The 15784-nt window shown below is 38.2% G+C and overlaps 2 protein-coding genes across 4 annotated transcripts in view; one reads left to right on the top strand and one right to left on the bottom strand.

Annotated features, from left to right (window-relative positions):
* LOC147841344 (uncharacterized) overlaps positions 1–15784 on the top strand; it is a 221416-nt gene that overhangs the window by 113750 nt on the left and 91882 nt on the right. The window lies entirely within an intron of this gene.
* Positions 1356–15784, bottom strand: part of med1 (mediator complex subunit 1) — a 43785-nt gene continuing 29356 nt past the window's right edge. The window contains 3 exon segments of one of the 2 annotated variants that reach the window (NM_001440730.1): positions 1356–7190; positions 10855–10960; positions 11059–11157. In NM_001440730.1, the coding sequence (NP_001427659.1) occupies positions 3464–7190; positions 10855–10960; positions 11059–11157 (3932 nt within the window). In that variant the 3' untranslated portion in view covers positions 1356–3463. 2 annotated transcript variants of the gene reach the window in all.

Here is a 15784-nt window from a genome sequence, read left to right as displayed (position 1 = left end):
CTCAGGCAGCTATTGATGACGTTACACGAGGACACAAGACCGCTGAAGAACGCATATTGAGAAACAGCCATAGTGTTGGTATATAGACAAAAATGTTAGAATTGTATCAATGTCCAAATAATTATGACCCTAACCGTACATGACCTTTTAAAATAAAATAAAAAACAATTTAAAATAAAATGTAGCTGACCAAATTAATCACTCATGACAGTGTGTACATTTTCAAGTTAGACTATGTATTGCTTATGAGCTGAGCTGATTTGATGTAAAATGTTACATTACAAATAGCCATTACTAAGAACACATATTATTTCTTAAAATAAGTATAAGGAAGAGTTGTAGTATACACAAGTTGTAAAGTATGCAAACTTAATTATGAATGAATCTGGGTGCCAACTTGTGGTCTCTATCTCTGTTTCAACCATTACTGATGCTGAAGATTTTCTTTTATTTTTTTTATAGCAGTCTAATAAAAAGCTAAAACACATTATCTGATAGTTGACTGGAGAAGACTGTGGAAAGTACAATATTTTTGTATTTTTTTTTTGTCTTTTCTGGCCTTGGTCTCTGTAGGATGTCTGGCAAACATCTTGCATTCACATAAGACAATTGTTTGTTAGTTTTGTCAGCAGGCCTTTTGAGCTTTAAATAGACAGTGACCACCATAAACATAGACCTGTGTGAAATGCATGTTCCCTTCACAGGTAACTAAATTAGAAACATGCAAAATCAGTGACTTTTATTAATTATAATTTTAAAAAAGTATATTCAAATTTAATATATACACAGTCTTAGAATAAAAGGTGGCATGGTGGCTCAGTGGATAACAGTCCAGTGTCGCCTCAAAGCAAGGAGGTTGCTGGATTGACTGACAGTTGGGCCAGGAGGCATTTCTGTGTGGAAATTGCAAGTTCTCTTCGTGTTTGCCTGGGTTTCCCCATAGACCAAAGACATGCTGTATACGTGAATTGGGTAAACTAAACTGGCTGTAGTGAATAAATGTATATGTGAATGAGAGAGTATATGGGTCTTTTCCCAGTGCTGGGTTGTGGCGGGAAGAGTATACACCTCATAAAACATATTCCAGAGTAATTGGCAGTTCATTCCGCTGCAGTGACACCTGTTAAATCGGGGACTGAGCCGAAGTATAGTGAATCTTAGAATGAACTGTAAGAGTGTACCTGTTTTATAGTGGATGTACTTGTTCCTTCAGTTAAAAACACTCCTGGGCCTGATTGGTTTATTTCCTCTGTGTGAAACAATACGCATTCAGTATTTATAAGCTAAGAAGAAAGTTTAATCTTTTCAGCATTAATATCACAATTCTCTATCGGGCAAAAAAACAGATTGACAAGAACTTAGAACTGACTTTTATTTCAGTCTAATAACATTTTTTTACATAAAAATCCCCAAATCAAACCAAACAATAAAATCAATTATTGTTACACTCATTTTTTTTAATCTATTGACAGTGTAAAAAGTAACAATAACAAAATGTATAATAATTAAAAACACTTTTTCAAGATTCCTTGTTTAACAACATGGTTACTAAAATCAAATTAAAAAAAGACTAAAATCAAAGAATTGTTTTAGATATTCTCATGTTAAGCAAGCTAAATAACTCCATGAATGATACATTTTGGCAATATTACTATATCATTTGAAAAAATAAAATAAATCTAAAAACTAGATAAAAAAAAAAAAAAAATTAACAATTCAACCTAAATAGCTGCAAAATATCTTAAAAAGTCTGAAGATATTCCGGAATTAATTTCCATTAAACACACTAGCAATAGTGATGTCTGCATTTGAATTATTTACATGTGAATGTAGCAATGTAACACCCACCCAAGTATATATACTCCAAGTATTTACAAGACACATCTTTCAATTCATTAGCCAATTACTCAGAAAAACAACAGACCTTAGTGTTGTGTCATGTGTGCTTCTTGTTCTGTTACATTTTTTAAGTTCACAAGTAAATCATTTGCATTTAATAACAGCGTTTCAAAAGGTTACTGGTGTATTTTTTTACACTGTACACACACACATACTGGGGTTGGACAATGAAACTGAAAAACTAGCCAATTTAGTTATGGTGGCCAATCTTTATTGACTACACATTCCACTAATAAGAGCATAGTGTGGAAGTAGCAATGGCAAAGTTTTACTTAAAATATTGCAATGCAGACAATGTTATGGGTGACATATCAGAGTTCATAAGAGGACAAATTTGTGCACATCTCACTGGTTTATCTGTGACCAAGACAACAAGTCTTTATGACGTATCAAGAGCCACAGTATATAGGGGAATGTCAACATGCCACTGAGAAGGAAGAACCCCATCCTTCAGAAGTAACTCAGAATGTAAGATAAAGCTGTATGAAAGGCATGTCTGGGTGCTAACCCAGATTGTATCTGAAAAACATAAAATTACAGGTGCCCAACTCACTGCAGAATTAAATGTTTACTTCAACTCTCCTGTGTCTTCTAAAACTGGTCGTTGGGAGCTCCACAAGGTCATTATACATGGCCGGGCTCCTATGACCAATCCTTTGGTCACTTGTGCTAATGCCAAACATTGCTTTTAATAGTGCCATCAGCAAAAATCTTGGGCTGTGGACAATGCGAAACATGTATTGTTCTCTGACGAGTCCACCTGTCTTTCTCACATCCCGGAGTTAAGGTGTGAAGCCCCAAAGAAGTGTACCACACGGACTGTTGCAAACCCAGAGTAAAGCATGGTGGTGGATCAATGATGGTTTGGGCTGAAATATGGCATTTTCTAGGCCCAATAGTTGTGCAAGATGGGCACATCACTGCCAAGGATTACCAAACCATTCTGAAGGACCATGTGCAACCAAAGGTTCAAACACTGTATCTTGAAGGCGGTGCCATATATTACGATGATAATGCACCAATACACACAGCAAGACGGGTGACAGAGTGCTTGGATGAAAATGAACATCTCCCATGGCCTGCACAGACACGAGATCTAGACATTATTGAACCACTTTGGGGTGTTTTGGAGGAGCAAGTTAAGAAAAATTTTACTCTACCAGCATCACGCCACTATTCTGCAAAAATAAATAAATAAAAAGGCTCACTCTGGCCACTGTGCAAGACCTGTTTATGTCATGTCCAAGTCTAATTGATGTTGTATTGGCAACAAAATGAAACCGTACACCATAGTAATGAACTATTGTGGTTTAAAACTAGGGTTTTCAGATTCATTGTTCAACCCCTGTGTGTGCATTATATATATATATATATATATATATATATATATATATACATATATATATATATATATATATATATATATATATATATAATAAAGGAATTTAACAGCATAAAAAGTCAACTGCAGCATTCCCAGCAACCAGTACTTTCAAATTATCTTAATGAAGGATGTGTTAATAATAATTTAGATTTTGGTTAATTTATCCCATTAAGTCATTATTTATTTGAAAGGTTCTAGATTGCCTGTTAGGGCAGAGTCCATGAGATCATCATCCTCTGTATGCATGTACACAGGACTTGGTCGTGATGAACGCTCAGAGCTAAGCAATGACACTGATGTTTCTGAAGATATAGGAGATCTAGACCAATTATCTGTCTTTACTGTGTGTGAGGGCCCACAAGACATTGACTTCTTCTTTTCTTTTTCCTTATCTCTCTCCTTATCTCTTTCACGATCTTTCTGCTTCTTTTTCTCTTTTTTATGCTTTTTGTGTTTTTCACTCTGGCTAATAGATATGGAGCTCATGTAGTCTTGAATTGGTTGGTGTAATCTCATAGTTTGGTCATCATCAGAGCTAGGACTATTCTGATGTGACTTTTCAGCAACTGAACTGCTACCTGACTCACTCTCACTGTCTGGATTCATAGGTGTACACCCAGGAGAACGGCTGTGGCTTGGGGAGCTGCGGTCATGTTTTGGTGTAGAACCACTAAATAGAGGTGATGCTTTGTGGCCTGAGTGTTGGGAACGAATGCCACCATCACCAGAACCTTCCCCAGGTTTCTGAAGTGTTACTTTAGATTTAATGCTTGGAGAGCCTCCTTCTGGCTTGCTGATAATAATCTTTGCCACACCAGTACCAGTCATTGTGTTACTTTTGGCATCAATCATCTTTTTGTCACTTGAATTCCCCCCTGATCCAGACATCTTGGATTTCCCATCTTTGTCTATCTTGTCTCGTTTGCTCAAAAACTCACCTCCTTGGGAGGACATAGAATGCTTTGAGGATGTAGGAACAGTATTTTGCTGCCCTACTCCACTTGAACCACCACAACTTTCAATTTCCTCCCCACCATTACCCCCACTTCCCACACTCTTGAGTTTGTCTATGACAGCTGTAAGAGATGGCTTTTTGTTTCGGCTTGGGGACTTACCCTTTGCATTTGGGTTGTTTCCACAGCCACCACCACCCCCTCCACCACTGCAATTTCCACCACTGCTTCCATATTGTGACTGACCATTTGAAGAAAAGGGCATAGAGCCAGATGACGAGGAGCCTGTGGATGAAGCACAGGATGTAGAAGCGCTGTTGGATGAACTGCTGCTTAATGATTTTGATCCAACTCCACCACCCGAAGAGCACTTATTGCCCCCTGATCCACTGCCTGAGCCAATAGGGGATTTAGCCTTAGAAGAGGGTGGGGTCCCAGGTACTTGGCCTTGTTTCATGGGAGATGACAGCTTGTCAGAACCTCCAGAACGAGAGTGCGAGGGTGATATGTTGGGCTTGATGTTGGGGTTCATGAGTGAGCCAGGGGGCTTACCACCTTGAGGTTTGTTTTTAATTCCACTTCCTGATCCACTGCTGCCACCACCTCCCGAGCTTGACAAACCATGCTTCGTAATAGGAGAAGAAGATGGCTTGCCTGTGCCCATGCCCATGGAAGACACTTTAGATTGAGAAGGTATACCACTTCCAGTACCAGCAGCACTTGATTGTTTTGCAATATTGCCCTGCCCAACAGAACTTTCAAGTTTACTACTTTTTATCTTCCCAGATGAAGAGGAATGATGGCTTTTGCTATTGCTTGTGCCAATTGTATTACCAGTACCACCACTTGTTGAGCTACTAGATGTGTAACCTCCATGAGATGATGTTTTTCCTCCTGTTAAAGCTCTGGGTATTTGTATAGTGATTTTAGGGATTGGTGGAGTAGCACCTCCTGGTGGGGTCTGAGACCTACCTACACTCCCAGGGGACTTAGATCCACCAGTACTTACTAAACCTACAGAAGTGGCACTTCCACAAGGTGGAGTGTAAGGTCGACCCCCTGCACTATGTGAAGGTGACTTAGCATCTGGCTCCAGCTTCTTGCGTTTAGCTGGTTTGTCTTTTGATTTTCCCTCACTTGAAGGAGTACGACTGCGCTTTACCTGCTTCATTTCAGATGAGCATGCACTAACCATTCCTTGTCCAGAACTGCCTCCAACATGATCTTCTTTTGTCCTCATCTGCTGCTGCTTAGCCTTTGCATCTACATTTTTAAAATCATTACCTGCAACAACAATTCCAATAAGTGGACTTTGACCTCCACCAGTATGAGCATGGTGCGAGTCTGCAATATCTGATGCTGGAGCCATAAATGGTTTTCCTCCTCCACCGTTTCCACCAAAAATACCAATTTCAAAAGGGTCTTTTAATGAAGTCTCAGGAGTATTTTGGCCATGTGAGGCAGGATTCTGAGGTGTGCCTGTAGGAGTGTTCTGCTGACTTCCTCCACTGAAACTTTTAACCAATTCAAGATCTGGATCAGGGCTGGGAGAGCTGTCTTCAAAGTAGGTCTGTGAAAAACTTCCCTGCCCAGATAAAAGCTCTGGGTTGAAGTCTGTGTCTGGGAAGAAGTTAGTTGAGGAAGTATCACTATTGGGTGTTGTTGCAGTAGCAGCTTCTGCAATCAAATCTGCTGCATCAGTAAAGGGATTTTCATTACTATTTGTATTAAACAGGTCTGCCTCAAACACTGTACTACCCTGGCCAGAGCTGGAAGAGTCCCGGACTGGGGTTCCCAAGGAACCTCCATCTTCACTAGTCATAAGATGCTGTCCATGACCGATATTGCTTCCTTTGTTGGCTTGATCAGGAATATCAGAAAGAATGTCATTAATATCAGGTCCAATACTGTCAGAGCTGGAGAGGCGGACCATTCGAGGAATGGATCCTTGTGATTGTGACTGGACTTGTATCTGAGGCTGGACATGACACTGTGGGTGGTATTGCATTCCGGGACCTGGAGGTGGTGTTCCACACTGACTTGGAGCTGGAGTGATACTGTGTGGAGTGTCAAGTCCATCACCTGGAAGACTAACATCAAAAATCGGGTTTTGGGAGGCATCTACATCCATAGAAAAAAGCTCTCGGTGGAAATCATCTTCAGAGTGGCTTGTGAGGTGATGATGTTGTGTCATGTCTACCACTTGCTGCTGAGATTGTTTCATACTCATTCCCCCAGCTGCTCCCATTACTCCTTTATCAGAGCCCCTCAGACGCTTTTTTTTGCCCTTGGTCCCAGAGCAAGGCTGGCCTTGGTTGTCAGTCCGTGGAGACCCAGATGAGTTCTGTCTTTCTAGAGGGCTACTGCTGTACAATGCAGCAAAATCCTGTGATGGATTATCCTTCAGTAGGTTCATTAGCATAGGGTGGTTTTTGGTGTTGCTTGCTGGTGAGGTGGTTGTTGGAGGTGTTTGGTGGGGTTGAGGTTGCTGGGGAGTAGGACTGGACCCAACACTGCCTGTTATTTGCAAAAGGCTGGTTAGAATTGGATTCTGAGTGACTTTGTTAAAGTCATCTGACCCATGGCTCTGAGATTGTTGATGTTGCTGCTGCATTGCTTGCTGCTGACCTCCAACCTGTCCCATGGTATCAATGCACGAGCTTCCTTGACCAGTACGTCCCATGTTGAACATTGAGGTGATTGGACCTTGGAAAGATCCATTCCCCCCTACACACACAACACTGTTGTTTCCACTATTTAAAGGGAGACCCATTGGGTTACTTCCATCTGGCCCTGTACCCATTCCCATGTAACCTGGGCTGCCAGTTGGGGGCAAGTTCTTCTTCACCATAATTTCCACAGTTTCAGCTATAAGGGACAACGCTGGTGTGTCTGCCTGAATGGTCTCTGCCTTGCGTCGTATGGCACGCATAGTCACCGGAATAGACATGCATCTAGGAAAGGAAAATAGATGCAACACATAACTTACATGTTAACATTAAAACGGCATTATTAGGAGCATAAATTTTACAACTTTCCAGTAAGTAGGCCTTGTAGGAATATCAATGTCATAAACATACTTTATTTAAAACAATGGTTACAGTTCACAACTAATCGTTTACTAGCAATGTAGGTTGTTTCAACAAAAGTGGTGTTGTCAAAAGTATTTTTTGTTGCAATACCATTTGGGACTGAATTAATTATTTAATGATTTCCCAATAACATTTGAATGCTGTTAAGAAGCTTAAACCATTTAATAATGTTCCTGTGCTCAACATATATGGCTAATTGTCTACAATAATTGCTTCAAACTGTTAACCAATTGCTTACAAAAATGTCAGAAAAGGCATCTATGAAGAAATATATGAGCTATCAACTGATGGAAACCCAGAAATTAATGATGGAAGGTGCTTTTAAATGCTCCTGTGTCAATGTAGCTGTGCAAGTGCTCAATAAAGAGCACACAGCTATAATTATTGTGGCAAATCATAGACATATTTATTAAAAGTGAATACAATGGCCAATCATGTTTTTTAAAAGTTCGTTCAACAGCGCATTCATAAAATGACAGTATTAAACAGTACTGCAATTAGTACTTTTAACTACTCAAAACAGTAAATAAATGTAAGTGATACTTCTCAATCTACAACATTATGTAAACAGTGTAAATGTAAGATCTTTGGAAAATTCGGTTTCATAATTTAAAGGTGCACTGTGCAGACATTTTTGTAACACCTACTTGCAGACCAAACAATTTAAGAGCACATGCTTGCCTTGTCTTGATAATGATATCAGTTGTCAAGCACAAAAATTAAATGGAGCAATGAAAAATATATTTTCAAATATAAATCATTTTATTTAAGTGAGTAACATAATATTTTTTCTGCATAGTTTTTTTGAGCAAGTTTAGCTATTAATATTATCTTGCTAATAAACAACATAGAACAAATGTAGCATGGAAGAGAGGATCAGGAAAAACTGCAGCAACCTTTACCTTTAAAGACCGGTTTTAACCAAAATGCATAAAGGAATAAACAAATAAATATTCCGAATGCATTTATCATACTTTGTAAGCATTGTGAAAATATACCTTCAAAATTAAATCTTCAGTTTAGTCTCAATTGTACAGCTCTAACACATACGATTTCTGTCCCTTTCCCTCTCATTAATTTACTAAAATAATTGTCTCACACTGTTGATTTGGAAAACCTAAATGCTGGCACACACAAAAGCTAATAGTCGGCCACTGGGCAGCTTCAAGCCAATGGTGAGCGTCTGTCAGGCTATTTAGTCCAGTGTGTTCTGCATGTCGCCTCTTATCAGGTTAATGCTGGAGCGAGTTGAGTTGATTCAGCATGTAGATTCAGTGTTGACTTTTAAACAGGAGCGCTCGGATTGGTTATTTAGCAATGAATCAGAGAGCAAGAACTTAAGTATTAAGACTAAGCAAACAATTCAAGTTGTGAAAAAACACAAAGAAGCCGGCAGTAATTTCACTGAACTATCTCTAATGACAATGATTATTAGATTATCTGACTGATTTGCACAGGTGAATCCCTCTGTTGAGGATGACAAACACTGTGAAAATTGAGCTATATGCTACTTTGGTACTAAATGCTGTTTACTGTTTGTATGTGCCGATCACAAGTTCTGTTTTCGATTTGTGGAATAAGGAAACGCACTACTGTCACCCTTGGATCATCTGTTTGGCGTGTTCATGAACCGCTTTTTGGTTCATACTAATCCAAACACAGTCGAAGTAAGGTGCCAACACAGCTGGTTTACATCAGCATTAGTTCTTTGGTGTGGGTTGGTGCGTCTGAGCCTTAATGCAGACTTGTGGATTTTCCATTAGATGCAGTTATGCAAAGTGCCACTTAAAAATTAAACAATGTCATTTGACATTGAAAGCAATAGAAACTACATCAATTTTAAGAAATATTGTAAGTGTAATTACATTATTAAAAAAATGATAATGTCACTACATCAGGAGCTTATAACCTTTTTCACTTTAAAGCCCACCTCATAATCCATTTTTGAAGGTCTAGAGAAAATGCTTATTTTAAAACTTTATTTATTGGCAAAACATTTCTTTTGCCTTCTACTATTATAATCATGCTTTTATTATTATATTATTATATATCTCTAAACATTTAATTCTAAACAACTTGTATATTAAATATGAACACCATCATCAATGTTAGGCGTTTATTCTTTTTGCTTAACAAGGTATAGAAGCCCACACACGCGGTACGGCACATCCGGTGAGTGATCAAAGTCTATTGAATACACAAGACAAGTCACTTGCATAGTTTCGAATGGGGAAAAGGGTAACGGTCAATGTGGCGAATGAAGCCCCACTTACTACTACAGGAGAAAATCATTGATCAATACAGACTGACGTTTCTCCAGGGGTGAAGCTCAGACCAGATGTGTGCTTTTATGAACATTTTTGTGGTCAACAAATGCACTAGCACCTTAGTGAATACTTGCTTCAATTACAGATATTAGAAATATTTCCAAATAAAGCTTGAAAACTGTACTTTTAAATAAACCAAGTGTACTTGAAATGAACCAAGAAAAGTTTTTTTTTTTTTAATGATCGTTTAACCGTTATTTGTAAACAAAGTTTTGTCAATGACCCACGTGTAATCTTTCTATTTGTCTTGTATATCCATGGCCAGCGGTGGCTTGCCTGCAGCTGTTATGTTGTATACGTCTACAAGTCTTCTATCCAAGTTTTAGAAATAAAAACAAATAATAACTTGACTTTTTTGCCCTCTCCTGTGGTTTGTAATGTAATGGGCAGCACAAACTTCTTGATACCCAAGGCTGTTGATTTTGCCATCCACACTGCAGATCTCTCGCACACCCCTCATCCTGAATTTAACCCCAAATCATGAGAAGTTTGAGAACCAAACTTCTCAAACACTGGGTCCATGAAGGTTACAAAAGGTCTTCTGCAGTGTTTACGATGATTGAGGGCACACTCACACTATGCTATTCGAACCATTCGCAGGCCCGTTTCTCGGATCGTTTGAGAAGTGTGAGTGCTCTGAATTGGGCTCAGGCGCCCGATTCAGAGGTGTGCCAGAGCGAGGTTTACTTGGGCTTTGTTATGGAATGCTTGTAGTAGGAGTGAAAAGTGTGCCTGAGCCTGAAACTGAAAACGAGACATGGCTTTTAGGGGACTGATTCATATGGATTTTTTAACCATTCTTAACGTTTAATGAACGCGAACTGTTGTAGTTTATTAAAGCTTGACATCTGCAACTTTATCAAACCTTTTAATTCCTGCAGCATGAGGACTTTATGATTGTTAATGAGTGTCAAAGGTGGCTTATGTTTTCAAAATATTTGATGGGAGAAGGGACAAGCATGCGTCTGTCCGGTTTAAGGCTGTACATAGTGTAAGTTGCAGATCAACAGACAATTTATCTGAAAAAAAAAATCTTCCTTCTGCCACTTTTCCAAAATGATCAACTAGAAGTCAAGTTGTAAATTTGTTGCTCTTAAAACTGGGATCGACTACAAGACTTTTGTCAGGTTGTGAATAGTGCAGCAATATTTAAAACACGGTAATTTTACTCCCTCTTTGGAAAGAAATATAATACTCACCTTTGGACTACTTTAGTAATGAAGTCATCAGTGCAGATCAAAGCATCAGATAAACCCTTGTAGAGTTTGCAGGCTACCTGCATCGAATCAATGACCTCCATCACCACTGAAAAGAAAGAATTAACAAAAGTATAAACCATAGTAATTTATGCTTTATTTACACTGTAGGAGAACAGAAATTTAAGGTTCAAAGTTTTTCCTTACCACAAACAAGTGACTCATTTACAGGGTGTTGAAAGGACACACTAAAGCTTGAGTCTGTTAGTGGGCACACTTCAAACTGCAGCAGTCCAGGAGTATCTGCTAAAACATATGATACACTTTAAACAACAATGCATACCCTTTACTACTGATTTATTACCTGCATATAAACTGGCAATTAGCACATATAAAGTTGTATCTTACTTTACATCCCTAATCCTATCCAATACTAACACATTTATCCTATCCGATACCGTACACACCATTTTTTTGTTTGTTTGTTTTTTATCTCCTGAACAGCTTTAACAAAATTAATGAAATCCAAAACTATAGATCCGGGTGCATATTCAATTTTTAATTACTGTTATAAAACTTGGTATGTTTCCAAGGCAGTAGAGACTTTCTGAATTCCTTTACTTGGAAGATTATTATTATCACAAATAGATTCATCATTTTCAAAATTCTTCAATTTTTGTGGGTAAAAGATGCCAGAGTACGAACCCACCAATACCAAAAAGAAATTTCAGTGTGCAGAATTTTAAAAAATGCTTTATTTTTGCAGGTCAAAATTCCTGGAGTAGTGGTAAAGCCGTGTGTAAGCATAACAAAACTTATCTGTTTAAAAACAATATTTTTTTTCAACATTTTTTACTTTAAAAATCTGTTATTGTTGATTTTTTTTTACCTTTACTTGCCCCACTTTATATTAGGTGGCCTTAGCTAATGCACACTTACACTGAAAATAACCATTTGTTACAATGTACTTTTTTTTTTTATAAATACATGTTTTTACATTGTACTTATGATTTATTAGATGTAATTTTAATTAGATCTGTAATTACATATGTAATTTCACTGTTGACCATTTCTTACAACCAGAGGTGGGACCAAGTCATTGTTTGGCAAGTCACAAGTAAGTCTCAATTCATTGCCCTCAAGTCCCGAGTCAAGTCCCGAGTCAAGACAGGCAAGTCCTGAGTCAAGTCCCGAGTCAAAGGCAACAAGTCTCAAGTCAAGTCCAAAGTCCTGCAGTTTGATTTTCGAGTCTTTTCGAGTCTTTTTAACAGAAAAATAAAATGTATACAGATTAGGTATGGTTGTAAGATCTGTATTAATTAAACAAACCTTTTTATGAAAGAACACTGCTCAGATATATAAAAATACAAATGCAATTTTCTGAAAAAGTACTGAACAGTGCTGCGTCTCGTCTCCACAGCATAATGCACAAGAACGAGTTCCACCAAAAAAAGAGTCCATTTTGCCTCACATCACACAGAAATTGCAGGTCTCCTGCTGTCTAATTCATAAAGTTTAGTTGTGCTATATTATGTCTTCGGTGATCAACTTGTGATTAACCAAAATTACATAACCTCAATGTGGTAGCAGTAGACCAACTCCTGTATATGCTGCAAAGTTAAATTGAGTGAAATTGGAATTTTGTCAATTGAATCTCGTGTGTGCTAAAGAGATGGAGTTGCAAATCCGTCTAGCAGCAATGTAAGTAGGCTACTTCATACAAACAATAACGTTGTTTTCTTCACATAACGTTGAAGAGCTTTGCTCTCTACCTTGTGTGATGCTCGTGCACGGATTTCCTCTGTTTGTGGACAAAACTGATTGCGACTTCTCAAATATACGCTGTTCATGCGCAAATTTTCTCTCGCTCTCAAATATGCACTGCTCACACACAAATTTTCTTGAGCGCTCTCAGAGATTATATGCAGACTCACAATTTGTGTCGTGTTCCCTCTTCCTTTCATGCTTTTTGATATGATTCATATTGCTGCACTGTTTAATAACAATACCCAAAATACTAAAATAGACTTACATATTAAATGTTTAATCTAATAAACCATAACATTTTTGGTTGTGTTATATGATGAGATATTTTCAGTTTCAAACACTTAAAGACAGAGAATAGACCAGTGGTGCCCCCCTGAAAATTTGCTTAAGGGGGGCCAGAAGAGGCCAGCTACGTCAGTGGCACCAATCAATCCACAATAATTTAGTGGCTGCTATTTATTTATTGAAATATTGCATTGTATTGCACTTATGTAAGTAGATTTAAATAAATAATGTCAACAGCAAAATCATATCGGGGTGGCTAGAGTGTACACAGGGGAAACACCCCTTGTAAAGGGGTTTACACCACTATAAGGCACCACTGGAATAGATGTTGGATGTAAAGAATACATTTTATTTTAAAAGAATTTAAACAAAAACTAATGCAAGCGGAAATGTAACTGTGATAAAATAAGGAAACACTTGATAAGGTATTATAGCCTACTGTATTATTCACTCTTCAAATAAATCTCACTATCAATCTCATTTTATCATGGCAGCTAAAATAAAGTAAACTAGTGTCTGCTGGCTTCCACTTTGCTGATGAGATTGTGGAGGACATTTTCCATGTCATCCTCTTCATTTTGAGGAAAGCTGTTCCACGGGGCCCCTGAACACGTATATTGGCATGTACTGTGTTTTGAACAGTAGCCTACTACAGTAAAGAACTTCAATTGATCAGTTGTGGTAATACTATAGTTGCTATGGTAACACTAGTGTAATATAAACAAATTACCCAGTGCTGTATTATTTTACAATATAGGGTATTTTATACTACAAATCACTACACTTTACTGTAGTAAAACTACACTTTGTATTTTATCTGTTCACTATTGTTAATACTACTATAATAAGTATAATACAAGTATACAACAAGTATAATACTCAAAAACACTAGAATTTATTAAAGAATTTACCTTAACCTTTTAGTTTTTTGTGTATTGTAAATAAATAGTAAAGCAAGAAAGAAACCATATCAACATTCTTGGAATAACCCTTCGCTAAGCCTCGCCCTCCTTAGTTACTGTTGCTACGCCTGTCAAGCTTTCATGCCTGGCACATCTATTACAGTGTGTATGCGCTGGTGTCTGACATTCCCAAGGATTTAATTAGTCATTTTTGACAAACAGGTGAGATATCTGAGAAAGCCAGACAAAAGAGGACTGCAGTATACATTACAGGGGTATATTCACAACATAATAGCAACTGATTAGAGAATAATTTCATCAAAATTGAAGCAAGGTTAGCCTAGCAACCTCATACGCTGAACATTCAACAGCATAGTTCATGCACAGCAGGAGAGGTGAAATTATAAAATAATCTAATAACCTAAGAAACTGATAGATTTGTGCCGAATATTAGCATCATTGACCCATAACAGTGTACAGTACCTATTACTGTCAGCGTGTTTGTGTGCTCTTTATCCAGTTTTTATTCAAATTTGCAGTTAAGTGGAAGAAAAAAAATTTAAATGCAAATCAAAGTATAAATAACAGAAGTGAACAAATAGATATTTCCTACCAGCAAATATTAGTGTATGTATTTATTTGTGTTACAATGGCGAGGGTTTAAACTAAGCAGTGCTCATAATATCGAGTGGAAAAAAAAAATAAAAAGACCGCTGGTAAACATGACCTGCTTTTTTTTTTTTTTTTTTATAAGAACACAGTTTAGATCTGTTTAGGATAAGAGGAGTGTGAGTTATTGCCACCTATCACTGAATGTGAATATCGAAAACAAAATCAACTTAGCTGTTAACTCCTTTACCGCCCCTCACACAGCTTGATCCACGCAGGCATTTCTCCTCTTGGGCTTTAGGTTTTGAAAAGGGAAAAATCCCACCACCCAGTCCAAACTTTTAGGATAGCGGGTGTCAGATTTGCAAAATCCAATAATTGCGCAACGATTTGGCTTGTTTCCCTCGCTCGAAAGCTTGACAGAGCCCCTGTCCGTAGCCACGATTGGTAAGCCGCGATTGGTGGGTGGCGGTTTTTGGGCGTGGCTTAGCGAAGGGTCAGTTTAAAAGGAGGATCCCGTGAGAGCAAAAGCACTAAAGGTATGAGACGCCATCGTAAACAAAAGTCAAGCGAACGCAAAGAGACTGAATGCACGAGCGAGAGAGAGAGAGAGAGAGAGAGAGAGGTGTGTGTTGTATGTGAGAGAGAGAGAGAGAGAGAGAGCGACAGAGTATTGGCACGCGAGTATTGGCTCGATCACATATTCAAATTCTCTCTGCGTTCGCTTGACTTTTGTCCACTCCGGCGCCTCATAGTAGTCACGTTGGATACTGTCGAATCAAAACAATCTACCGTGCTTTGATTGGATGTCATGCCGAAAGCGCGCATGCTGTCACACACACACGCACACATAAACGGGGAGAGAGAGAGAGCGGTCCATGTCAACATACTTTTTTATCTTTGGGCTTTTCATGGGAAGCAGCAAGTCTTTACAAGTCAATAGGGGCAAGTCCTAGTCAAAGTCCGAGTCATTTATGTTCAAGTCCAAGTCGAGTTGCAAGTCTTTTTATATTTTGTCAAGTCGAGTCTAAAGTCATCAAATTCATGACTCGAGTCTGACGAGTCCAAGTCACATGACTCGAGTCCACACCTCTGCTTACAACCTTAAACTACCCCATATCACCAAATCTGTCCCTAACCCTATCCCACCTTAAGAGCAACAGAAATGCTCTGCAAGAAATTATAAACACAGTACGTACATTGTATTTATTTCTGATGAAAGTATATATTATTTCAGGCCACATAATATAAAGTTGGACTGCTTTCCTGCATGCTTTTTTTTTGCAGTCCTCTATACCTACTGAGAAATAATCAAAGTTTTAATACTCTGGAATTTAATGCAGTTGTTAAATTCCTTTTAAGTTCACAGT

This window comes from Danio rerio, chromosome 12 (assembly GCF_052040795.2).
Source record: "Danio rerio strain M-AB ecotype USA chromosome 12, GRCz13ab, whole genome shotgun sequence".
Lineage (NCBI taxonomy): Eukaryota > Metazoa > Chordata > Actinopteri > Cypriniformes > Danionidae > Danio > Danio rerio.
Note: the sequence above shows the minus strand (reverse complement) of the source record. Positions and strands in the feature narration are given on the sequence as shown.